Here is a 27,597-nt window from a genome sequence, read left to right as displayed (position 1 = left end):
CAAAATATGTAGAGATACATGTATAAATGTACTTGTATACAGTAATAAAGTAAATGTTCATTACTACTATGACGTGTTTGACATTTATGAATGTCTAAAATGACTAAGAAAACCTTTGACCGTCCTGAACTCATTTAACATCCACAAATGTCATCTACAAAAATACTTTCTTGCATTCAACTACCACAAATCAATTTCAACAATTGAAACCTTTTTGGATCATTCCTCAAGAAAACAGCTGCAGTTAAATTTGATCAAATCTAAAATATTATTGGACAAGTTTGTTTTCACGTACATTTCCGGATGAGAGACACAGTCGGACATTAAGATATGCTTTTAATTGAATATAAAAATGAGGCAATGGAGAACATGTACAACTACAGTCAACTAAAAGATGCTCAGAGATAACAAACCACAAAAGGACAATCTGACATTTAACAATCGATCAGCTAATCCTGATATCAAATTATTCATCAATAAGTGTGTTCACAGGTTCAGTGAATCCTATTCCCATTAAATAACCATTGGAGGGTGTTATCTCTCAGTCAGCTGAGCCTGAAGGGGAATGGTTGGTGGCAGAAGTCAACTAATGCAACAAAAAGGCAGCAGAAATGTGATCATCAAGGTGCATCCAGCTGTTCCAGTAAAGTTCTTCTTCTTTTCTCCAGCTCTCCTTCACTCAGCTCACTGCCTGACGTATCCCAGCCGCCCTGAACGTGACACAGGAAGACACAAAGATTTAGTATTGACATAAAGATTTACGGTAATGACCTAAAAAGAGTCAGTTGCCTGCAAAAGTGATAAAGCAGCTTTTAACCATAACTGTAACAAAAGATAAAGATTGTAGGTCAATGTCAAAACTAGGCAAATAATACAGTTCTGAGGTCATTATGAGATTCATTTTGCAAACTTGCTCAAATGAATATCCTCTAGCTTGTAATTTAGGGGCGTGGGGCTGAAACGTTTGGAAACAAATTTTTTTTAAACCCATGGAGTAACATTTAAGAGGTTACTCAAGTAACATTGGTGGAACTGAAACTACTTATATGTATGTATATATATCAATAAAGGAAATCTACCTCCTCTTTGGCAGGTTTCCTTTTAGGAGACTTCTGTTTAGAGTCGGAGTGAGATTTCCCTCGGGACTTGTCGTTCTCTTTATCTTTCTCTAGATCTTTATCGCGCTTTCCATCGCGCTCTCGTCCTTTCTTCTCGTTTTCAGATTCTGGCGATGCCTGTTTGACACAATTCCAGTCAGTGTTCATACGCCAGCAGCACAGGAACTGTATGGGTTTCCGGGTGTTTCTGTATACTTACAGACTTGTGGCGCCTCTTCTTGCCCTTCTTCTTGTGCTTCTTGGATTTTTTGTAGCTTCTCTCTGGTTTTCATGCAGAAAATGTCAGTAAATGTCAACAGCACTGAACCACTTCTATATGATGATAAACAGATTCACGAAGCTGTGAAAACCACTCACCGGATTCTCCACTGGAGGAGCGTTCAGAGGGGGATTTGGACTGTGACCTCTTTTTCTTTTTGTGATATTCCTCATCCTCAGACTCCGAACCCTGTTAAAACATTACAGTCGTGTAATTTAGAGATCACCAGGCCGTGATATCGGGGAAGGTTATAGATCAATAAACCGTTTGCTCACGGCTCATTGTCTTGTTTCAGAGGTGAGGATTACTGACCGATCGAGAGCGGGAGCGTTTCCTGTGGTGCTTCTTGGACTTCTTCGAGTGCTTCTTTGTCTTAGAGTGGTGATGTTGGCATTCGTGCTGTTAAGATGATAAACATGTTCAACGACAACATCTTCTTGAGTGATAAATTCAACCTATCCCCATTGTCATGACGTCTTACCTCCAAGACGTGCATGAAATCTTTGAATATCCGTTTCCTCTCTGACTCCAGAGTCACGTCCTCGAAAGCAGATTCTTTTAAGAATCTCTCTCGTACCTAAAATATTAAAAAGTATGATACGACACTGAGTATAATAAAAACTGAAAAGACAACCTCCTACTTTTTTTAAAGAGAGCAAGATAGTGAAGAGAGAGACGTGAATAGAAAACAGTTGGCATTGAGAAACTGTAACAGTATTATTCACACAAGAGACGTACCCCCTCCCATGAAGCCTCTGGCTCCAGCGGTGGTGTGGCCTGTTTCAGCATGTTCTTGAAGGCTGCTTCTTTCCTTTTCATTTTCCTGGCCTCCTCCTTTTCACGCTCCCTCTCTCTGGCTTCAGCCTTCTCCAGTAACTACTCAGAAAAAACTGGGTTAAAACAGGGAGAATGCCTTCCCATAATGCTGAGTTTTCTACAATGTAACATGATAAACCTTGCTCACAAGTCATATGATGCAAAAGTAGTCAAATTGTTAGCCTTGAAACTCAATTTGAACACCTCTAAATATTATAGTACAGTGTGCATCAACAAATGAAGTAATAACATAACTGAATTAAAAATCTAATTGATGGCAAATGTAAAATGTATGGCAGCGGTGGCACATTCATTTTGAATAGACTGAACAGATGGGAGGAAAATATGTAAAGGAAAGCAGTCTTACGCTGTTAAAGGCCAGCTTTATGTTTCCTGCATCCAGTGTGGTGGCTCTCTTATCTGAGCTGATGACTGATCCGAAGTCATCAAAGCTGGTGTTCACTTCAACCAGGAAACTTTTGTCCTTGAGGAGAGAAATGAAACCAAATAACTTGTAGAGGTATATATAAGTACAGTATTTATGTACATCATAACAAAGCTCTCAGAGGACACCTAATATATGCAGATGTTGAGTGTGCACTATGACAATATGCCAGATTTGCACCAGAGGTTTAAGATTCTCACCTTAAGAATATCTTTGATGATCCTTTTTTCATCATGGTAACGAGCCTTTAAGTCTTCCACGTAAAATTTGAACAGATCCAGGGGAGTGGAACCTGCACAGTGGACAGCATTAAGTCAAAATGTGTTCATATGATTTTATACAGCAAAACACTATCAATCAAACAAATGTAAAAACAGACATAAAAATTAAATGTTAAGTGACTGTGGCTAAAAATAAAGTTGATCAACAGTGCACTGCTGTGTTTCATGCAGTATTTACATCCTGAGCTGTGTATGCCTCATTTCTACATTGATGTCACATGCTGTTGTCTGCATGTCACACACACGTGTTTCACAGCGTTCAGCTCGTGAAGCCACGTGCACTGTGAACGGCTGTCTTACCCGGCTGGCCCAGCATGTTGGCAAAGCGGATGTCAGAGCTCAGGGTCGGGTACATCTCCATCCAGGCAGACATGGAGTGAAGCTGGCCATGGTCATGGAGCTCATCCAGGAATTTCTGAGAGAAAACAGCAAAATAGTCCAAGATTAAATAGAAATTGAGCTTTTTTGACCTGGATTCAGATGATTATTAACACTTTTTAAGTGATTCAGTTATTTTCTTGACATAAGTTTGTGGATATCTGTCCCCTCTCACCTGGAATGACTCTCTGTTCTTGCGTTGGCGTCTCCTCTCCCTGAGAAGAGTCTTCTGTTTCTCTTCCTCCTCCTCCTTCTCAAGCGCCCGGATGTGCTCCTCGAAACAGATGAGGGCATCCTCCTTGTCCATATCTGTCAGTAGATAACAACACTATCACCAGATGAATATAACTGAGGGAATGTATGACTAAGACGACCCACGAGTGCAAAGTAGTTAGACTAAGAATATCTGTGCTCATACTCTGCAGCTCCTCGTCTTCAGCAAACGTGGGGTTATCTAGCAGGTACTGCTGGGCCTCAGACCAGGTGGTGCGGTAGGTGACATTAGCCATGTTGTCCAGGATGTTCTTCAGAGCTTCCCAGTTCCTCTTTCTCAGTTGCTTGGCTTGTTCCTAGAAACAGGAAGAAAGGAGGAAACCAGAGTCAATTGGGCCAATATTTCCAAAACTCCCGATAGATGAAGACAGACATTATGATTTGTTGACATATGCTGATGAAAAATCTCTCTAAAGACTTGGCTGAGCTTGAGTACAAAGTTTTACCTTCTCTTTCTTTGCAAGGTAGAACAACACATCTTCATAGATCTCCAGTCTGTCTCTCTCTGGAACGCAGCTCCACACCTCCTGCTCATTAAACATCTGTTCTGCTTTCCTAGATTACAAGTACCAACACACACATATTTAGGATAATTTCATACAACAGCCCACATGATGGCAGTATTTCACAGCCCAAATTTACCTTTAACAAATTCATAAACACAGCCCTAACCAAACAGTTGTGTGTATGTAGTTTCAAAGCTCATGAAATCTTCACAAAAGTACAGATGGACTTTTGAGGAAGTTATCCAGCATGATGTACATTTTTCATTAACATTGCTTAAAAACGTATTGCTGTGAAGAGTCAGAGGCTGTGGTCGACCGCAGGGTAAATGAGGTTTTAAATTTAAGGAGACACACAGAGTCTTGCTCTCCAACCGCATGTTGTGTGCCATCCCAGATCACAGCCATTGCCACAACCCTCTTTGCCAGCTGAACTCTGAAACTGGTATCGTTGTCAAGGTCACCAGTCAATCTGTCTGTCTCCTCCGTTATCATAACTTTCACCCAGTGCAAAAAGGGAAACTGGTCAAACACGCAGGATCAGCAGGAACTGGAACATTTTACATGTTAATTTTACATTACATGTTACAGGCATGTTTCTCCTTCCTTTATGTTTATGGGGGAAAAACATGACCCAAAAGAATAAGTTCAAGTCATTTATGTCCATATTTTGAATGAGATCTAAACCTAATACACAATATGCATACAATTCAACCAAGAAAATATCGCCCTCACTCACTAAATTATAACCAAGCGACACTGTGCTGGTGATTCAAAGAGCATCTGACGAGCTTAAACGGGTCACAGGAGTTTAAGTGAGAGCCAACGATGCTGTAACGACACAATGTCATGCATAACCCATAGTTGGCCTTTCAGTCATCTCATCTGCATAATCATATTGACAGTGAGGAACCATAAATCAATAAGGGGAAAACAAAACATTTACTGTGGCTTTACTGCAGCACTTACTTGTATCTGGTGGTAGATGTCATCTTCTCGTGGTTTTCCAAGAACCTCTGAAAGGTTTCTTTGGACTCCTTGTATTTAATTCTGGCCTCTTCCTTCTCTTCCTTCTCTGTCTGGACTTTGTAAGCATTAAATGCTTGCTTCTTCTCGCTCAGTTTGGGCAGTGCGCTGTGTTGATATGGGAAAGAGAGAAACATGAAGTGAGAGGTGGGCTGGTTACTCGCAGTAATTAGGATGAACTGATTATGGTAGAGTAGCCTGTACCTGTAGCGAGGATCATTGATAATCATTTTCATGGCCTGTTCCCAGGAGGAGTTTGAGGACACACCCTGAAATACAGATAGTAATTCATGAAAGCTCAAATTAAATTGTTACATTTTAAATGTGAAATTTCAAACTGTTTTATCATCCTTTGTTACTGAAAGCACACGAGACAGGAGGAGGAACAATGAGCTGAGCTGCTTTGTCTCAGGGAACACATTTTCTTAGTTACTAATAGATGTCCGTTAAGAGATGTGAAGTGGCAATAATTCAAAGAAGTGCCCCTTCTGCCATTCGCCTCTCCCAGGGTGTGACTCCTTCATATATTATGAACCGATTCCACCACGTGCCTCCATCTTGTCGGCTGTCACAGTTATTCTAACTCACTGAGGCATGCCACTTACTCTCACTGTCTTAATCCCAGCCAGCCCCATGATCCAATAAAGCTAATCATCAAGACAGAGCCATTAAGATCTTGCAGGAAATGGCAAGTAATCTCAGAGGAGAGCTATGTGCACAAAATTAAAAAGAGCCTAAATATAGCAGCCTTCAAGGTGGGTGGTGCTGGGCCACCTTGCAACCAAACACACACAACACCTTAGAAGCAGCGGGAGGTGAACCTTAACAACCGTGCTAAGACCTCCCTGAGGCTCATGAGGAGGGACAGGGATTAGATCCGGATCAGAATGCAAAGCGTGTGCTGTAAATCATCAGGAAAAAATCTAGGAAAACATTTATTTATAAATGTTATACAACTCAATCATCAAAACACTTGTTGGTGTTAAGTTAATGAGTGAGCTCTAGTATGGTGTTGATGCAAGGCACAAATCATAGAAATGGTCAGATAATTAAGATTGTATATACTACAGAGCGTTTAGAGGAACCAGAGGAAAGCTTTGGTTCTCAACCCTCTTCAGTCTGATTGCTGCGATGACACATGCAGACATGTAGTCAGACTGCATTACTCTCGGTGTTGGTCCCAGCTTAGAGCATGTTAATGGATACTAATGTATGTCCAGACCAGCATATTTGATACAAGCAGGTGGACGTTTCTGTATTTTGACCAGTAAAATGTCAAGTTACATTCAGTACATCCATACAGGGACAGCTCAGCCTCTCACAAAGCGTGGCCTCCAGTTCCTTGACAGGTTAAACCCACTTGACAATCAGTCTCACCTTCTCCTTCAGCAGCTCTTTGAAGGCCTGCTTGGCCTCTTCTTTTGTGTTCCATTTGTATGTTTTCTTCTGAAGTTCTGGCCGTTCTTCCTTTGGGACTTCGACACTGAGGTTAAAACAAAATGAAAATTTGATTCCCTTGGATGTAATTTAAGACAATGAGCATTTATCAGCTACATTAAATATCCTCATCCGTGACTGTATTTAGTTGAGAGGGAGGTGTGAAGACAAATCCAGTGTCACTGTGACCTTGTATGTGTGTGTAGGACTGGAGACGGTACCTGTCTCACTATCAGACAACTTTTGTTTACCTGGCTGCGGCCTCTGTGGCAGCTGTGCTCTCTGAGGAGGCAACAGGAGCGTCTGCAGTCTTGACCTCAGCTGTGAGATGCACAGCCGCCTGGGACAGGTTTTCTTCTGGGACCGCTGTTGCAGTTTCCACTTCCATTACAGTCACCATAGCGGCTGTATTATCTGCCTGCACTGCAGGAGCTGCTGTGGTGATGCTGGGGGCCATCACCTCTACCGTTCTGAAATCAGATAATGACGGCAAAGCCACATTACATGATTTTTAGAACATGACGATAGTATAACTGACTGGGAGGGCTACAATATGACAAAATATATAGGTCTTGTAAACTTCCAATTACATTGTATGCGTTATTCACAATATATCATGAGGTAGTAAAGGTAAACAAGAAGCTCTTACCCGTTCTCCTCTGCTTTGATCATAGCTGGAATAGAAACAAGAAAATAGAGGTTATGCTTCCTGTATTCATTTCAAAGCTTACTGCAGATATGAGACCAGCACAGAGATAAAGTAACTGAACAAGCCTCTGCATGCTCCTGTATTTGTACCATCAGTGATGCCCCTCTAATGCATGGTACCAATCGCTGAATATGCCAGCGGCCAGCCGTTCATCATTCTGATAAATCTGTATGAAACATCACAACAGGTCTGACTTCATCAGACAGCAGCTCTTTACCTTCCAGATCCTCCAAGTCTTTGGGTTTGGTCCATCTGGACTCTTTCGTCTGAGAGTTGTAATAGTAAGGCTTCCCTGTGTCTGACTTGTACTCCTTCCAAGGGCATTTAGACAGCATTTGCTAAAAGCGGAAAAAAGGTTAAGTCTGTCAGTTCGGCTAAAACGTACTTAGATAACTTGTGCAATTTAGGATGCACGTGAAAATAACATATCTATTATATTAAGTATATGAAATTCATCCTATTGCAGTTGATATGAGACACTGCAAGCAGGGCATTTTCTATTTCTGAAATAGAAACTGTAAATTAAAATTTGTCAGAGGCAGTAGACTTTAAATCTGTTATGAAAGTGAAAAAGGTTTGTACTTCTGCAGGAGATTTGAGATCATCTGGTTTCTCCCACGTGGACTGCTTGGTCTCTGTGTTGTAGTAGTAGGTCTTGCCATCAAGTGATTTGTGTTCGGTCCACAGAGACTTCTGAGAAAGTAAAAAACAACAGAATCAGCTATTTCAGTCATTAAAAAAAAGAAACCAAGCAAAATTCAATTTCACTTTGCTTTAGAGCTAGGAGATAAAACTTCATATCAGTATCATGAGTATTTCCAACTTTTACCTCGATTACAATCACATTTACTTAATTATTAACAAATGGTGTTGAATCATGAATTTGGATCGTTCTGGTCACTTCAATGTTAAATACATGTCTCATAAAACTATAGAGGGAATCAAACAAAAAACGTAAACTTCAGTCCTGCAAGTTTCCTAATAATTTCTGATTAGTGATGGTGTTTATTGTTAATGTGTAAAATGAGCACAGGTCGGTGGCGGAGTGAGGAGGGATGGTAATAAGGTACAACAAGGTAGCCGAGCCGCTATTCCAAAATAAAATAGCAGAAACCCGACAGTTCGTGAATGCATGCACTGGGGAAAGTATTAACTGAATTAACCAACATGAGCAACATTAAATCAGTTCGAGGTTATAAATGTCGGTGTGGTTGATCACCCAGCCGTACTTTGCTTCTATTTAAACACTTTCACCAGTTAATACTGTCAAGTCTTTCACATCAATCGTTATATTTTCCCTGAGCACAGACCTTCTTTGGCTGGTCTTCCTGTGGAGATCCATTTGTGGTACTCTGCAGAGACGGAGAAACAAATAAAATGTTGACAGACCGCAGTGGTTTCGAAGACAGAAGGCATAATACTGGAGCAAATTATCAGAGCTCAAAACTGTAAATTTGAGATTACTGCTTGTAAACAAAGAAATACATCAAACTTACAGCTGTTCCGGGTGCAGCAGCTGTGAGGATAAAAACACAAATGCAGTGAGAATCTGTGCTTCTAATGAACACAACATTTGGAAGAATATGATGTACATAATATATCAAATGAAATATCTTACCTGTGGAGTCAACACCCGGCTATGGAAAAGACAAATTCATTAGTATACTATTTTCACAGGAAACACTAACAATTCTAGAAGTTTACATCAGCATCTCTCTACAAATGATTGATGGGTTCATCAGGGAATAGACACTCATAATTCACAGTAGCTGACAAAGTTTTCCTAATTAATACAAAACTCTAATGATGCAAAAATATATTTATGATAAGCTTGTGTTGATTAAGTGCTCGTCTTATGATCTCTAAAGCTGTCAAACAAAACTGTTCACTTGGATAAATAGTTTGATACTCGGTAAAAAGACAAATTAGCAGAACATCAAAAGTGAAGGGCTCACATGCTCATTCGGTTTTCAGTTATTCACAACTGAACCAAAACCAACAAAAAAGAGTGATGGACAAATTGCACACAGGTGATCATTGTCATTGTGTTTTGTAGCTGTTTCATTCGATCTGTGGTTAAGAATATACAGATTCATTAATGGAGCCAAATCAGGTCATCTCTAATAGAGGTGTTACTTGACTGTGCAAATGCTTCAATTAGCCCTTCACAGATTCACAGTGTATTTTTAAGATGTGTGAAGCAGAGCAGCGATCAGAAGGTGGTTAGGAGATTTACCGGTCCCGTTGGCTGCACAGCCGCAGCTGGCATGCGAGGTGGCATCATCATCCCTGGCATCATGGGTGGCATCATGCCTGGCATCTAATAAAAGAAGCATCATGAAATATTTATCTGACATTTCCATACCACCTAGTGCAGGTTCAAGTATCAGACACAGTGTGAGGCGGGGGAGTTGGTGTCTATGTGGAAGGATGCTTGCGATGATGTGAGACTGAAACGGTGTCTGCTGAGCATATTTATGGTGTGATACCACAGCTTACGACCTGTGAAGTGGAAACAACAAACTCCCAACTAGAATCCCCACACCAGCTCCAAGACTTGTACTGCTGGCACTTTAATCAAACACCCAGGGGGGGTGTTACAGGATCACGCATGCTTAATAATAATGTGACGTCTTTTCTTTAAATTAATGCATTTCTAAGATTGTGTGAATATTTGAGCAGTATTCAGACAACCAATGGCAGAGGTTTAAAACAATGCACAGGCAGCATTGCACCAACAATAAAACATTCTGTAGCCCATTGGGTAATAAGATAAGATCTAAACAATTAGTCTGTGAATCAAATTCCAGAAAACTATCATTTAGTAGCTTGAATCTTGTCGGCTGCTGGTTTTCCTTGAATTAGCTCGGCTTAATTTCCCCCTTCAGAAGAAAGCTTCTCTGCTAAGAAGCTCTGCTTTCTTATCTGATTTATTTCCATTTAAAAGAAATAATCAGAACAGTGTTTGATGTTCAGTATGATGATAGCTGTTTGTTGTGATGGGATAGGAAGCACAGACTTTTATGTCAACTTTGAAAACTTTAATTTATAGCCTGTTGCAAATCTGTGGAGTCTCGAATCCAAACACGTTTGCTCTCTGAAAATAAATTCTGCAAGTATAATATGAAAATAGTTATAGCTGCAGACATTGTGATCACGTTGTACTCAAAGTAATTACTGAAATCTCATAGCAATAATAAATAAAACTAATGACTAGAGCAAGTAAAACAAAGCTCAAGTTCTCCAGCAAAAGTTCAACAAATAAAAAAGATAAATCTATTTGCTTTGAACAAGGCTAACCTGTCCCATTGGAGGTGCCCCCATCGGTGGCATTATACCCGGTGGAATTATTCCAGGGGGCAATGGAGTCATGCTGGGAGGTCGCTGTCCCATAGGCATTCCCATTGGAGGGAAATGAGGCGGTATTCCAGGTGGTCCCATCTGGACAAAACAATAGGTTAAAGAGTGGAAAGAGGCATTAGATCAAATGAAACATTGATGAAAACCTTTAATATTTAACAGTCTTATATCAGCCCTGTATGACAACTAGAAACATGAGGAGCTAATTGTCACAAACATCTCTGTCGCTGACTTACAAATGGGGGAGGTATCCCTGAGGGCGGTACACCTGGATAAGGTGGCGCTTGACTCGGGCCATTATTAGCCTCCGATGAAGACTGTCGTGAATGAGAAACACCAGAGTCAGTGAACTCACAGCAGCCAGTGGTGAAATTATTCAACACAGTTTAACGGCTTCTCGCTTCAGATTTTGTTAAATTAGATTTTCTCAATATAATATTAATCAACAGGCTAAACTAAAGGTCTGCGATTTAAGTACATAAAACTTAACTATCTTCTATGGATAAGGACAATACACTTAATGATGTCTTGAATGTTTAAAATGAAAAATAATCTAATTACTGCTGGAAACTGCATTTTTACCTCAGTCTACAAACAGAAGTATTATTGCACATTTGTGTAGGGTGTATAATATGTTTATAGATTTAAGATGCATCTCTCATGATGAAATACAGTTTAACAGCAGGAGAACTGCAGTCTGCAAAATAAAACATGAAGCAACTGAATCAACACTTCTCATAAAACACTACAGTAACCAGTAAACTGCAGGGGAGTCATTAATCTGCACTGGTTTCATACTGGTGAACCTTACGACCTCCAGGACTTTAAATAAGTACGTCTGGCTTTCTTTACTCATTCATTTACAAACAGATCTCTCAGTAATATAGTTATTAAAGATAATACCGGTGATGACTTGGCTTAACAAGGTTTTACATTCTCTGATTTTATTATAATCAATAGCGCAAATACATGCACTACGGCAGAACACCACTGACTGGATACAACGTTACTTTTAGCCCTAATGCTAACTGGGTCTGACAGAGACAGTCTTTGTCCATTACGGCTGAAGTGGATTCTCACGGTTAACAAACACAGACATTATTTCTGACTTCACATCCCAGTGGTGCTGCCTCACCAGGCTGCCTGTGTGTGTGCTGTGACAGATGGTTCTTTCAGAATGACTGAAGACTGGCGGTGGAGCACAGAGGTGCAACAGCTAACGTGAGGGCTAAGCTAGTTAACTATTCAGCTAGCTAAATAAACCTCTAACTAACCCAAAGTGTTAGTTTGCGAATACTCTGACGTGGAATTACTCATTTTATATACAACCCAAACCAACGGTGTGTAGTAGTTTGTACTTTTACTGCACCGTAACCCTGAATTCCAGGACATAGTCTGCACCATGACGCTATATGTTTGCCGCTATCTTAGCTCGATGCTAACTCGGTGTGCTAACCCGTGGTGTCCTAGGGTGATCAAGGTTGTTTTAGCATCGTGGAGGCAAAGAGACGGACATTAGCTGGACGGAAGGTTTTCACAAATCAACTCTCGTCTGCTTCTGGTGTGAACTTCATTGTGAATAAAGAGTTATTCTGCATGGCAGCACTCACCATGTTGACGAGAGGGTAACAGCCTCGGAGAAACCCGGACACTTCTCAACAACGAGCCACCTGATTGGTTCAACTTTCGCCGTGACGTAGGGAGGTCAAAGGTGAGGATCCTGCAGCGTTGTTCCGCGACAGAAACTGTTTGAAAAGAAACAGCGGGCTGAGAGGATGGATGAGAGTTTACATCTGCATGAGATCCAGAAGAATAAATCACGAAGCGATATACTCACAAGTCATTCCTCTCTCTCTCTCTCTCTCTATATATATATACAGAATGAGCGAACTGCAGAGGAAGACCATGAGCTGCAAGAAAGCCAGTAAGTCCTTGAGTAAAGTTTTACTTTTCAAATGCAACTACCTGGATAACCTGGATTAAAAGAATCACTGATTATAATTTATTGATAAACTTCACTTATTAGTATACAATTAAATGGTGAATTAAATGCTTTGAGTAAAATGAGTAAAAAAAACAATAGCTTTGTATTATAATATCTGTAGTTAAATGAGGAAGTATTGGTATGATTGTAATAGGCAATATATTCCAAGTGCTGTGATTGTGACGGACGAAAAACACACACGCATAGACACTCAGGTGAAGATCCAACCAAGCCAAACAAAAGGGTCCCGTGTGTAAGATTTAGGTGAAAGGGATCTATTGGCAGAAATAAAATATAAAATAATCCTGGTGATGTTTTCACCAGTGTGTTTCATCTAAATTGTACAAATTGTTGTTTTGTTTATCTTTATATTTACATCAGGAGTGGGTCGTCCCTACGGAGCCCCCTGTGTTGTATACAATCGTCCAAAGTGGACAAACTAAACATTTTTTAAGTTTTTTATCACAAAGGAAGGTTACCATAGGTTCTCTCTCACGTTTGGAACCTTTATCACAACAGCATATAATGACACACTATGCCAATAAAATGTATCCAGAGTACAATAATGTTGAAAATGGTATAAATATATATATACCTTCAACAGATAGCCATGTCAAATTGTCTATATATTATAAAGTCTAAGATTAGACAGAAAACATACATTACATACACAAAATCAAATGAACGCAACAGCATATAATGACACAATATTAACAAACAGTTTTCTCTCTCCTCAAGGATTGGGCAAACTGAATCCACAGAGGACGACACATGAGCTGCGGAAAAGCCAGTAAGTCGACCTTGAGTGAAGTTTTTCATAAATGCAACAAAAAACACAACCACTAATATAATTATAGTTAGGCTATATAGCACAATAATATATATATATATATAAACAACATATATATTTAAACAGAAAAAACAATAGCAAAGACATGCCAGTGAATAAAGATACAACCCAGCTACACAAAAACAATTAAAGACAACAACACACACATCATAGTTTTATAACATAGCTTAATTAAGCAGTCAATTATAATAATGAATACAAAATTGCAACTAACAACAAAGACATTAGACTGACAAGCAAATATGAAATATTCAATATTATGAAAAAATTAAATGTATGAGTAGTAAAACAAAGCAACAGATGGATTTATTAGTCTATTGAATATTCATATTAAATATGTAGTGTAGATATAGCTTGTGTAGGCCTGTAACATTTATTCTTAAACTTTATAAAAAGGAGAATACTATGACATAAATAATGGTGAAATTACCATCTTTTACATGTTACAACGAGGATCTTCCTCCCATTTCTCCTTATTGTAGACGTTATAACAGGTACCCGTTTTCATAAGCTGGAGTAGCTGGTGCTCAGACGCAGCAAAATTACCTTGGTGTATTGGGGATAATTTGGAGAACTGGCTGTGATTTTCCAATTATTGGCTTCTGTGACAGAGCTCTCTCGGCTGTATGGGGCTGGAATGATTCCCAATGTCGGTGGGAAATTAGAAAAGGGCCTTGTCTCCTCACCTTTTACCTCTTCACATACGGTCTTCACTCTTTTCCCTCTCGCTCCTGCACTCTCGTCATACATTTGTCACACAAACAAGGTTAATCAGTAGCTCCGCCATTATGAGGGTATTTAAAGAGAATAATTAATTTGATGGCCCAATTAAAATATTGATTTTCATTTTTTGCTGTTCCACATTGATGCCATACACATCCTGAAAGATCATAGTGTGTATTCAAGATCTTTTTTAAGATGAGAGACTGATATAACAGCTTATCTATTTGCTGCTCGCCGTGCTGTTGTTTACTTTGGAGTTGTCCCTGGGATTTAGAGTGCTGCTGGAGTGTGAAGAATGCAACAAAAAAGAGTTGGGGAAACAGATGAGCCCACACTCGAGGTAGACTGCAATAAACTCTGATGCATTTACTGACAAGTGCTGGAGAATTCCCTATCCATTCTCTTAACAAGCCAAAAAGACAACAAGGAGACAGTGAGGGGCAGTGATGGATCGAGCTTCAACCTAATGATGGGAGTCAGTCAACCACAGTGCATCACTTGTCCTCAGGGAAACAAACAAACAGAAAACCAGCCATGAATCAACAGTGCTGCGTAGCTGCTAATATTGTTTTTTTTTCTATGGGACCGAATGATTTAAGATATTGAAAAAGCCGGTGTATAATATATTCAGCTGTTTTAGCCTCTCATCTTTTATTTATATCTTATGTCCACAACTCATTTCTTTTTTACGAGGTATTAATATATTGATCTTTGTGCAGACAAATCGTAGAAACTTAATTATTAATGGATTTTAAATCAATCAATCAGACTCAACAGGACTTTATTTTTATTGCACTTTTCATGCAAATGATTTAATACAAAGTGCAAAATAGAAGCACTAAAGATTTAGAATAAGTAATAACAACACCCCCCCGAACTCTTCTTCATTCCTATTTTATTTATTTTTATTTTAGTCTAGTTATCGGTTTATTCCTTTATATCTCTGTAACTTATCTTACTTGTATTCTTATATATTTAGTCACTCATTACACTTTGATTCTTTTTATATTCTTACACTAGATATTTCGCAGTCATTACACTTGATATTTTTGTACGAGTTAAAAAGAGTTTTACCTTAGATTTCTTAAGGAAGAAACAGGCCCTGTGAACTGCAGAGCAGCTCCTCTGTATGAGACAAGTGAAACAAATTTCCACAAACATCAATAAAAGATGTGGTACACAAATCCAATACCACTCTGACTCAAGTCGTTGGACTGATATTTTTTATTGATTGCACTTACATCATTTATTTATCATGCAATTGCTTGTAGAGATGAGTAATGATGATCATACACTGCAGATATGCACAGTACATTTATATGCTCTCGTGTTCTATTTATATATCCAAGTACTTCATTGTGTGTGATTGATTCACAATATATGAGGTGGTCAATGTTTGCCTCCAGCCATTTTACACAATGAGTTTAGTCCAGCATGTTGTCGACCTGCCTTACAGGCACTTTTCTCTCGTCCAACAATTGGCTTCTTGTCAACCCTGCTCACATTAACCACCAAACAAACACTGTATTACATTTGCAGCAAGCTTTTCAATTTCCTTTCTAAAAATAAAGAAGCCAGAACAGCCCTGAATTAGGTTACATTAGTCTGTGTAGATTTCTTTCTTCTCTTTCACGACTAGAGAGCTTCTACAAAACAAAGGCTCATGTGAGATCTCTGTGGCAATTCCTGTTGAACAGAGAAACAAAGTCGATTCTTCTCTTTCTGTAATTTTAATTTAACATCAGCTGATGGACTCACAGAACAGTCACATACAGGAGATGAACAAACGAGCACAGAACTGAGAAAATGTTTTTGAGACCACTGTTGCAAAAGAGAAGTCATGGAGATTTTTTATGAATGATCAAAATCTCTTTTAATGCGATGAAGATTTCATATGTTTGCATGGTTTAGGATCATTTCCTCTCAAACTAAAGCCAAACTCAGACAGTTCACTGATGGATTTAATTGCACTTTTTATGTAAGTAACTGTACATTGTGGTATATATTAATCATTATGCCCCTTGTTTAAGTAATATACCCTCAGGGCATATTCATATATTGATTTGTCCTAAAGACATATTCGGTAAGTAATATTCCTTTGAAAATCTAGGGATGACTTCAGAACCCAGCCCGTTGTAGCTATATTTTGCTTGAGGGTATTGTTTTGCCCCCCACCCCCACTGAACCACATAGTAAGACACTGAGACACCGGGAGAGTGAATAGACGAATTGAATGAATTTTCAGTCTTGCCTGCTCTTGCCAGATTTTCAAACCCTGGGATCACACATTTGAACTTGTCCAGCAAATTTATCACAGAAACTGAGAAACTATTTTTGGTAAAATTCCTCTCTGGGCTGCAATTATCACTAAGAAAGACACAAAGCCGTTGATTGCAGAGCCCCAGCTATTCACAGTCTCTTGTTCTGAAAGAGTTGCTGATTTCACGGATAGCAATCATGTAGGTCACAGACTTTACTGTATAACACACACACACGCGCACACACCCTATACCTTTTTTCCCAGCTTTTGGTGTCTTTGGTTTCTAATGTAGATGGCAGCTTTCAACACGATGTCACAGCACAGCACAAAAGAAGTATGAATAAGATTTAGCCACTGAATGTCACAGTAAATGTCAGACGAAGTATTTTTACACTTTGAAGTCTCTGTTGAAATTATTTGTCGACTCAGGAGAATTTCCTGAACGTCTCTGTCGGTCTGATAAACCTGACATCATGCTCAGCACTCCTGAGCTTCTGCGTCTTCTGTGCACGGCTGGGCGAGTGTGAGCACTCTGAAAAGATCCAGGATGCATTGTCATCTGTCAGAAAATGAATTGGTCTGGCTTGTACTGACAGGTTGTCACTCAGTAAGAGGCAGGAGCTGCATGTGCATGTGTGTATTAAGATGGACATGGGGAGACAGAGTGTCACACACACACACACACTCTCACTCAGGGCTGAAGTGACAGAGGCGATACTCTGTCATCGGGCTTGATTTATGTCATTTGTGTCCCAACACTGATAAATATGTTCGAATTGCTGGAACCACTGTGCACTGCATAAAACTCTAAAATCATCAAAATGGCAGCAAGAGGGGATGATAGGGCTTTGAATTTTTGTATGAGGAACTCAAAAACATATGCAGTAGAATCAAAGGAGTTAATCAGAATTAGTTTAGAAAATCGATAACGTTCATGTGTGCAGAGTAAATATAAAGCGACCACTGGCAGCCAGTTATTTAACATAAATACTGGAAGCAATGATTTATGGTCTGTCCTCATATTTGTCTATTAAAACTTTCTCTCTATGAACAGATGCAGTTTTAAGGCAATTTGATATATTTGTAAAAAGTCCACTCTAATTCCTACAAGAATTCTAATAGACAGTCATGCAAGCCGTTTCCTGGCTGTAAGTTATTTGGCACCAGTGGCTTTAAACTTTTTAAAGTGCATTGAAGTGTAAAAGCCCACATTTCCGATATTCCCTCAAGACATTTGCTGATACAAATGGCTGTAGGAAATCAAACCCACATACTCACCTTCAACTATTAGAAATGATGAGTTACAAGTTCGCTAAACAACCTTCATTCTGTCATGACTGAGTTGTATCCAGGGAGATGAAGGTCACATAATGAATTTCCAGCCCAGCTGTGACACTCATGGATTCATGTGTTGGACCTAATCACTCCACTTTTTCAGTCCATTATCAAAATGACTGGTGTCAGACATGTAAGACTTTATTCTTGCTCGTTCAAAATGCATTCTCAACATGGGGTGACATTATCCAAGCTGCATCTTCAGCTACTGAAAATCACGCACTAAGTCTTTATTCAGTCATTCAGTATTTCAGGCTGGCACCATTTAGACACAGGATAAAATATAGTTTCTTGTTGGACACCTCTCATGTAGCTGGTGAGTAGTTTTCATTGGAAGCTGATGTCCAGCTGTGGGCACTGGCTGACTTCTGAGTCTGTGGCCTGTAATGGGAGGAAATGGCTGAAAAATAGGATGTCAGGGGATTTATGTGTTATATCAGTCTTCCTAACAGACCTTTGTGTTCCATGTACTTCATTTCGAATTTCCTAAAGAAAACCCCTGCGCTGCAATGTGTTCATGATTGTGCCGGTGGAGATTTTATCAGGAGCGATTGGTTGCTGGAAAATGTTTGGACTTAAATGGAACAAGTGGTGTTGTATAGATGAAATGTGGCTGCTGTTGCACCATTTGAGGCATTTAAGAGCTTTGTGAAAATTTGCTGTAGCTTGCTGATTTTTTTTTTGTCAGTTAGCAGCATTACACAAAAACTACAAGAGGGATTAACATCGTCTTTAACATTATGAGATTGTGTGTTTTTTTAAAGTTTTCATTGATTTTGTCAGGCAGTTATGCATGAATCAATAGATAGACATATCAGCCATATTGAGGAGACTGATATTTATGTGTGCAATTTTGTGCAGCTGGTCTCAGTGCTGGTCTGGTTTTCTTATGACTCTCCTCAGATCATGATCCCCCCTCAACATTAACTGTTAGTAAATCTAAATGTAATATTGTTATATTTATAATTAAGTAATTAAAACTCCATATGTAATCCCCTTTAGCCAGCAAAACCAAATTTATTGGCATGAACTCACAATTATTTGCATTTTGAAAATATTAATGAAGGTGGTTCCCAGTTCCCAGTTGGCTTTAGGAAATGTGAAGTTTTTGCTAAAAATCATCAATATAGAAAATAGCAATGTACTGTAAAAGCTTGTTTGCCTCCTTGCTTGCTTGTTCACGCCTTCACATAATCAACACCGAATAAAGCTCACATTCATTCCGTCCGTGCAGCATTTTAAATCACTTTCCCAGCTCTGTGTTTCATATGGGAGGCAGAGGCACTTTACTTAATGTATGCATTATGCAGCAACATATTAGAGCTTTGCACTAAACACCACCGCTTTAATTAAAACATGAGTTCTCCACCAAGCTAAAGCGCATCATCACATGCAGTCATGGGAACTTATGCTGAATTGCCAGATGAATATTTTAGCCAGAGGATTTCTTTTAGTTTATCTCAGCCAAGAGCAAGGGAGTTGCGGTGTAATCTCTGGATCAGCTACGGCTTTTAACCACTCTCACCACACTGCTCCAGCAAGATTACTTTGAAATACAGGCGGCTTTCAGAAGAGTAGCCAATTTAAACTCTGATATTATTCCTATCTCCAAGGAACAGCACAGGACTTTCTTTCCCAAAGGATGAGGAAAAATACACAGAATCGATAAACACATTGACTTTCACCACGTAATGTAATTGTTGTTATATAGTCCCCCCCCCTCTTCACAGAACATTGTGTTCAGGACATGACTGAACGGTCAATTAGTCATTACTATGCTCATTTGTCTGCATCCTGCCTGTCAATCAGGCAGAGTAGCTCCATGGAGACGACGATGCTCGCCAAAGTTTACAAATCTAAATGCGCGTGCAGTCGTCTCTGCACGGTGCGAACAATTAGAAGAAAAAGATTCACAGTCGCATATCTGTCGGACTGATGTGACATCTGTTTGTGAAACTGAGCGTAGTTGTTTTTGAAAGATCGCTGAGATCAGGTGGGGGGGACAAACATCAGGTGTGGAATGAGATTCTGATCCCATGGGGCGCCGCTGTGGGACGTGTACCGTTCATCACACCTTGTTTAATCCCACCAAACTTGACAAACTGGAGATAAATACCCACAAAAATGCTCATTCAGAGGAACCGTTTGACATCTGTTATGCAAGAGGACTAATTCTGTAACACACTGGAACGCTTCCGAACATCTGGCAATACCAATTAGCCATGCAAGGCTGACCGCTGGGGCCACAAGAGAACAGAGCATTTTCTTTTGAGTTTTGTTGTGAGAAATGAACACGATTCATCTTTTGAATATATGAAGGTTTTTGTCTTTAATTGACATATGTATAAATGGGCCCTGACTTTGTATTCAGAACATTTGGCACCTCTTTATTCATCCAATTTTTTGTGAAGTGCCACAGTGTTAGATGAGACTCAGGCTTCAAGACAGTAGAATATTAGTGATTTGAACATTTGGAATGTTCCAGATATTTTCCTGTTGTTGTGAAAGTGTCTGATATGGACAAGAATGAAAATGAAATTGTAGAAGGAATATAATTACATTGCATGATTTTTTTTAACAGTATCTTCACCAACTCCAACCCACTTTTATTTAAATAGATGGCTTTTTGATCCTAGTTGGAGTTTCCAAAATCAGCATGATCAGAAGGTGTCATTATGTAAGTTACATATAGTAATGACTGTAATCATTAATATGTAGCCATCAAACATTGAAGTCTTAAAATCATTATGACTTTTCTGATCATTACAGCAATCTGGAAATTCATTTACAATGCCACGTTTCACTCATGTGAAAAGCAAAGTCAATGTTTGATTTTCCTTTCGTTTTATGGTTCTATACAATTACACTTTTTAAAAATCGAATTTTCCTGCGGCTCCATTTGCTGACTTCCATTGAATTTCTCATTTCAAAGTTTTTCTGGGGTGCATGAGACCCTCTAAGACTCAGACAGATCCATTGTCCTCCCAGATGTGGCGACTGACACAGCATTGTGATATTCAGTTAGCTGAAAGCACCTGCTCCCAGTCTGTAATGAGTATGCAGAGTTTGCTGCACAGGAAGCAAATGGCAAAAGCCTGATAGAAAGTGTGATAAAAAAAAAAAAATACCCCATGAGTAAAGCAAAGGTGGTGGCTCCATTTAAAATCCCCCACCACTTTAACTTGCTGGCAGATTTGATGTTACGTTTAATCGATGCCTTAAGCCGCCGCTGCAATGTGATGAAGCAATTTCATGTTGGTCTCTGCAGCCCTCTCTCTCTCTTTGCTTTCTTGGCTTTTTGTTTTCATAATTATTACAACCCACAATGCAATTTCTCTTTAAAAGGTCATTTTAACTTTGTGATCAGAATTTTTTCAGTGAATTATGACATTTTTTAAATCACATTTTAATCCCAAGACAGACTTTGATCTGTTTAGTTTCACTGGATACCAGCTAAATATTAAAGGTGACACTGTGAGGCTGTTCTTATCATGCCAACACAAATTATGGTTGATTAATTGATTTTGTTTTTAATACTTAATCATTCGTTTAAAAAAAAAAAAATACATAAAAGTTGTATTTACCTGCAGTATAATGTCCGTCTTGCCAGGAAGAAAGCAGGTATCACCAGTGGAAGAACAACAGTAAGTCTATATAGGAAGCCAGTACTTCATAAAGTATGTTTCATACACAGAGGTAGATTCAAGGATTCAAAAGAAAACTATTCAAAATCAGAAAGAACAATTTCCAAGCAAATTAGAGAGATTGAATAGGTAAAAAGATTAAAAGAGGTAGAATAAAGGATCTAATGTTTAACAATGTAAAACAAGTTGAAAGAGAAAAATGATTCAGATAAAGTACTTTTAAAAATAAAAATAGTATAGAATATAATGATAGCATGAACTTGTTAAATAGTTTAGTTAAAGGCACTTGTGAATAAAAAAAGTTTTCAATCTGGTTTTAGGAATTACAATCAACATAAATATAAAGTAAATGTTCACATAAAATATGTTTGCTCAACAGTAATTTAAGAGGTTGACCATTAGCAACAAGATAATGGTTAGCACTAAAATGCTTTTGTCAGTTTAACTTTGGAACTATGCCATGATCGGAGTTTTATTGCCGGTGAAATATCTTATTTTGAATTCCTGGTGGCAGAGTCACAGGTACTTACATATTACAGATACGATTTTATTGATTAAAGTTTTTTAAAGTCTGAAGCCAGAGAACTTTGTATCATCCATCATGTTTTCCTCTCCTGGTCCATGACTGTTCAGGAAGGAAAAGTACCAGGAAAGTAAGCAACTGCCCAAGGGCATCAGACCCTTGCGAGCCCATAAATGAATAATCAATTTATTTTTCAGTATTCAAAATGTCAGGAAAACGTGAGGCTGCCCAACATATATCAGTCAAGTTGACATATTTTGTGTGATCAGATGTCAAAAGCCTGCAAAATGATGAGATTAATTGAAAGGAAAAGCAAATATTCACATGTGAGAAGCTGGTACCAGTGACATTTTGACATTTTTTATTAAAAATGACTTAAATAATTGATTCATTGCCAATTATGTTCTGTCAGTCATCTGATCGGCTCATCAATTCAGCCTCAGAGGAAATAAGTAAATAATGAAACTGCATTTGGCAACAACTAAGCAAGTTGTTTTCAGCCTAAGCCTAACTACACTTTAACCATGGTATTACCACATCATGATGATAGTTTGGTTTTTATGCAGCGGTGTTGATTTGTTGTTGATGTCGTATCAGAAATTTCTTTATGTGTCATTTTGAAGGGCATGGATCAGTGACATATTGTGTTGGTTAAACTTTTGGTGTTTAATTTGAAGGTCTTGTCGGCCAGGCAACAGTGTTAATCGATGCTTCAAATGCAGAATTACATTGAGATGCATGAAAGAATTGATGAAGTAAAGCAAACAGAATCTCTGGGTAATTCAGAAAAATATACCACAGGAGCCATTTTTATGTTTGCTGTTTATATATATATATAATTTATATATGTTGTTGATGCTCAATTTAAATCTTCACCGTACAATATGTAATCAGCATTGATTTGATTGACAGTCCATCAGACCACAATGTTAGTGCCTTTAAAAAGCCCAGTGAAGAGTAATATGGCTCAAAGCAAGACAGTGAAAAACAACTCAGCACTGTTGTTTTAATTACACGCCTGTCTCAAGTCTGTCAGGACGGACCTGTGATATCGGAGCCTCTGAGAAAGAGAACAAAAGAATGGCTCCATGTGTGAAGTCAACAGGATTGCAGAAACCCAGAGTGAGAGCCAGTGGAGAGATGAGATGGCCTCAGCCCAACTGTTTCCTGGAGATAAGGGCAGAACAGAGCATTTGGGATGGAGCAAATTAAATAAGTCAGGCAAACATAGAATGACAGTTTAACATGGTATCTAATTAACGATCAGGGATCGCCAGATGCAGTCACACGCAGGAGTCGCCAATTTGGCAGAAATGCGGCACTGAGGTGAAGTTAAATTCCCCACGTTGTTAGAAGCTTTTTTATTTTAGGCCTATATTCAAGCCTGAATGTTACACAAGTTTTGAGAGGGAAGTTGTTAGTTAACACAGGACTGGACGACATGGCAAATAATTGTATGGAGATAAAAATATTTATACTTATCACCATACATTATTTTCTTCAAGTTGAAAGATTTTAGGTTTTAAACTCTTCTTCATGAGCAGAGAATGACAAACACTTGATAAACAGCAAAACACTTTACCAATAATATGTTATACCTCTTCACTGTGCTGTCACAATGTATATATCATTACATTGATATATATATATTGATATTATTTTATATCTCAATGCAGTTCTTATGTCAAACATCAATATGACATGAAGCACTGTTTTGATCGTTCAGCCAGATATTATATACAGATAATGAGACATATTATAGAAGGAAAATCACAGGTATGAATAGTATCAATGGTGGCAGATACTTTAAAGTTGCTCCAGGATTAGTTTTGTTCAGACTTTCCCACTTTCTTAATGTTTTATTTTTTCATTTGGGAGGTTGTATTTTCTTTTTCCTCCATCTCTGTTTTCTGTTATAGCAGATGTCTGTGTCTGTCCAGAGCTCCTTTACACAGTAACACTGTTTTGGGATTTTCATTAGTGCGGCAGCCACAAGGGAGAGATGGCTGAGCACAGAAAGGCCATCTATTCAGCTCAGCTCCATCACAATGTATGCAGTGTGGAAACAGTTGTGCTCACTATTTATATGAAACAATACAAAATCATATCAAGCAGCATTCACTTAAAAATATTTATATATTATTGAACCCCTGTGATTTTAACTACACTGAGGCCCTGTCAATCACAGCCACTGGATGGATTGCAATGAACTTCTGTGCTGACGTCCATGTTTCCCTTGTGGATAAAGTCTATTGACTTTGGTGAACCCAACAGCAGGTTGAGCATTTTGTTAAGACTTGGCCATTAGGTCCCATTTTTCACTTATCGAGCTCCCAGATGAAGATTCCTAATGACTCAGAGACTGGCTTCTCATTCTCAGAGACAAATGTCTCTGTAGCTATTGGATGGATTAACATGAATGAACTTAAAACATAGACTGTGTATAAAGATGGTTGACATTGCAGGTTGTATCTTCCAAAGAAGTACATGTTAAGTACTGTCACCGTGTTAAAAAGACAAAACAAACATGGGGCCATTATATAAATCAACTAAAAAACTAACAACTCAATACAAATCATAGAAAAGCATCTGGAGAAACCCTAGACTGTTAGGAAGCACTATATCTGCTGTGTTTGTAGTCTTTTAATGCTCTGATGGAGAAAAGAGTCCCTTTAGAATTAGTGAGTTATCTATTTCTCACTGCCTCTCTATTTGTTAAAGCAGCCCTCTTGCATTACATTGTAGTTCTGTATGCAACAATATGTCTAAAGATGTAATATATATTATATTATAATGATTATAGACTTAAATTAGGGGGAAATGGTTCTGGTCCTAAGTAGCAGAGTGACTGAGCAGCAGACTCCTCTGTGCTACAGAGCAGAACCCAGCTCACAGATATCACTGAGATAATAGTCTCAGTGACTCCCGACAAACTCTGATCTGCTACATTTCAACATTAACCTTCATCAAGATGGTTTTGCTTCAGTCGCATTATGTTTGTTTATGGCAACAACAGATTTCAATTAAATTAAGAGAAAAGTCAAGCCACCAACTACAGCATCCTCCGTGTTGCTCCACAGCTCCATCCTGGGTCCTGCTCCTGGGGGGGAGTCTATGTGTCATCACTACCCACCCCCCCATTCACACCAGCACCATACGTCAGCTCCGGTCTCAGCATCGCCAGGGTGTGGAGCATTACATCTTTCGATATGTTATCCTCACTGCCTTGAAGGCACTGACCCGCTGCTCACAAACTCCATATAGACCAAGCAGCCTTAATCGTGATGTCGGTCAAGGCAAGTGTTTTCCCCATTTATACATGTGTGTTTGTTTATATATTATATTGTACAACACCATGTCTATAAAATACTTTTTTAAGTTTAACCGTCCACTTTAGTGGGTGGAATAAGATTATTTATTCTTCCTGTGGCTGAGGACATGGATTATTTTTCTCTACAGTTGGAGCATTTGATTTGAGTGAATCACACAGGTTCACTTGAGATAGTGGAATCAGGGTCAAGCATTGAAACCGGTATGAGTCTCCATTTTATACCAATGCCTTGCATGCATTTGCCTACAACAGATTCTGAAGGATGACTCGTCCGACCATACAGCACAGTGTAGTATTTTTACATATCTGTATAACCTTACAATTACAATCCCTGCACATCTGAAGTCCTAAATGTTCATTCATCTTTGTAATAAGGGGTTTACACACAAACAACTGTTCTGTAATATCCCTCTCTGTATGTTGATGTCAGCTGAGTGTTGTTGTTGCACAGTCAGTCCCCTACTTCGATCTAAATGCAGATATCATTTTCAAAATCTCCTGCTGTCCGATAATGACCCACCTTTAAAATTCTTACAAATCTTCTCCCCATGATCTCTTGGGGTCAGCTGGGCACCATCTACATTATACATTTCTCTGAGCATTATAAAAGGATAATGGCGCAATGCCATCAGCCTGACGAATGATTTCATTATGATGCTTAATTTATCGTGTATTTTTAAGCACCGCTTTTGAAAAAACAACCAGACACGTCTACAAATATATATTCTCTTATATAGAGTGTTATCAACTTTACTTATTTAACATAATGTGATCATGTGCAATGTATTCATTCAACAGGAGTCTGTTAAAGGAGTGGCTGGGTTGCCAGTGATAGTGATGTTATTGTTTGAGTGGCAGCTGCTCCTTGTTAAAGTCACTTATTAAATCTTTGCGCCTACTCACAACTCCACTAACACGCTCATTTCCATAATAGGGATCTTTGAAGGATGGGGATGCCTATTATTGCCAGACCTGTACATGGAATTAAAGGTCAGGAGCTGGAGACATGAATTCAGTTATAAAGGACTGAAAAAGAAGGAACGCTGTTTTGAACAGTGTTTTGTGGTCTCTGCATGTGATGCTCTCATGCCACAGCAGAATATTTATTAACCATCTCTCAGTTTCCATCCCTGCATCCTGGCTTCTCAGTCACCAGTTGCAAAGTGTCTGGTTCTCTCTGTCAAATCTGTCCAACCTGCCTGTGATCAGAGCCTGCATTCAAAGGCTAATATATTATGACAGTTGTCAAACCCATGCAGCATGTCACTCCTAACATCCTTCTAGGAAACACAGCATACAGCTCACAGCTATTCATGGCATCTCTGTAAAGAAATGGGAGCATGATCATCTATGAACAATGTCTTCATGGACTACAACAACATGGATAGAGATTCTCTTTAGGTCTGATAATCCATTTTTAAACATTTAATTTTCAGAGGGGTAAGTCTAAGCCTTTGCAAGAACAGTAGAATGCGTTTTCTAACCCTTCTAAATATCTATCTAATAGGTTTATAATTTTTTTAAATTAACATCAAATTCCATGACTGGTTTACTGATTTTGTGCTCTTTGTGTGTTATTATATCATGTTTTATTTAATACTGGTGAAATGTTATTCAATTTCTGCTCTTTTTTTCAAAAAACTTTTAAAATAATATCTTTTTTCTGTTATTTAATTTATCATGACGAAACAAACAAAATAGACATTTCCATTTCAGCATTAATGTTTCCACATTTCCTTTAAAGCAATATCATTTGTTTTTTGGCCACGTGGGGGCAGCAGATCAACACATCAACTCAACGTATGACATATTATTTAAAGTTATTATAACTTACACAGTGTAACACATCCAGCTGACATGCAGCAAAATTGCATTAAATTTCAGGAGTCCTATCTCCATTTAGCTCCATTTTGGTCTCCACCAATTTCTGAAGTAAAAATATCTCGCTCATCACCAGCTAACTGCTAACTGTGTCTGCCTGCTATCTGGTACCTTCTGGGAGTTACCAGTGAGTTGATAAGAGCTCTTTGGTGAAAACAGCTACATGTAGTAACTAGAAAAGGCACTGACGGGAGCAGTACGAGCAAAGCATCACATAATAGTCACTTGGTGTATTATTAAAATAAACATACAGATTAGTGCAGCTTCAAGTAGAGGATTAAATTATTAATGAATTTAATGAAACAACTATGGAGTTTGCGCCATTCTGTTCCTGTAATGAATGCTCTGTTTTTACAGGTAACACCCTTGTGCTTTTTATAGAACAACATCTAACTGTTTCATCATCACCTCCATGATGTCATTTACATGTTTTAAAATTGCAGTTGTCCTCTTTCTTCCTT

The 27,597-nt window shown here is 38.7% G+C and overlaps 1 protein-coding gene and 1 long non-coding RNA gene across 4 annotated transcripts; one reads left to right on the top strand and one right to left on the bottom strand.

Moving 5' to 3' along the window:
* Nucleotides 1-319: 319 nt before the first annotated feature.
* prpf40a (PRP40 pre-mRNA processing factor 40 homolog A) lies at nt 320-12,357 on the bottom strand. Of its 2 annotated transcripts, XM_020090256.2 has the most exons (27): nt 12,216-12,295; nt 10,842-10,922; nt 10,546-10,686; nt 9,482-9,565; nt 8,864-8,882; nt 8,742-8,761; nt 8,556-8,597; nt 7,828-7,938; nt 7,463-7,583; nt 7,186-7,210; nt 6,788-7,006; nt 6,477-6,582; nt 5,304-5,368; nt 5,043-5,207; nt 4,017-4,125; nt 3,716-3,866; nt 3,473-3,606; nt 3,220-3,334; nt 2,839-2,930; nt 2,561-2,677; nt 2,116-2,253; nt 1,859-1,954; nt 1,690-1,776; nt 1,476-1,566; nt 1,318-1,379; nt 1,080-1,235; nt 320-710 (listed from the first exon to the last, which is right to left on the bottom strand). In XM_020090256.2, exons 1-27 carry the CDS (start codon nt 12,216-12,218, stop codon nt 621-623), a joined length of 2,640 nt encoding a protein of 879 aa, XP_019945815.1. In that variant the 5' UTR covers nt 12,219-12,295; the 3' UTR covers nt 320-620. The 2 variants fall into 2 exon arrangements, with proteins under 2 accessions (XP_019945815.1, XP_019945816.1); XM_020090257.2 differs by lacking the exon at nt 10,842-10,922 and having other exon boundaries at nt 12,216-12,357.
* LOC138411746 (uncharacterized) lies at nt 12,181-25,144 on the top strand. 2 transcript variants are annotated; one of them, XR_011244230.1, is made up of 4 exons: nt 12,181-12,316; nt 12,486-12,529; nt 13,328-13,379; nt 25,005-25,144. It is a non-coding gene; the product is annotated as an uncharacterized lncRNA (long non-coding RNA). The 2 variants fall into 2 exon arrangements; XR_011244229.1 differs by lacking the exon at nt 12,181-12,316 and having other exon boundaries at nt 12,387-12,529.
* The last annotated feature ends 2,453 nt before the right edge of the window (nt 25,145-27,597 follow it).

The sequence above is a fragment of the Paralichthys olivaceus genome, chromosome 10 (genome assembly GCF_024713975.1).
Source record: "Paralichthys olivaceus isolate ysfri-2021 chromosome 10, ASM2471397v2, whole genome shotgun sequence".
Taxonomy (NCBI): Eukaryota; Metazoa; Chordata; class Actinopteri; order Pleuronectiformes; family Paralichthyidae; genus Paralichthys; species Paralichthys olivaceus.
Note: the sequence above shows the minus strand (reverse complement) of the source record. Positions and strands in the feature narration are given on the sequence as shown.

Excerpts from the sequence above, each read along its gene's own strand:
- prpf40a (XM_020090256.2), bottom strand. Across the intron at positions 2,254-2,560 it reads TAAAGCTGGCCTTTAACAGC|TTACTGGAGAAGGCTGAAGC; the intron begins GTAAGACTGCTT and ends TTTTCTGAGTAG. Across the intron at positions 711-1,079 it reads GGAAACCTGCCAAAGAGGAG|GGCGGCTGGGATACGTCAGG; the intron begins GTAGATTTCCTT and ends TGTCACGTTCAG.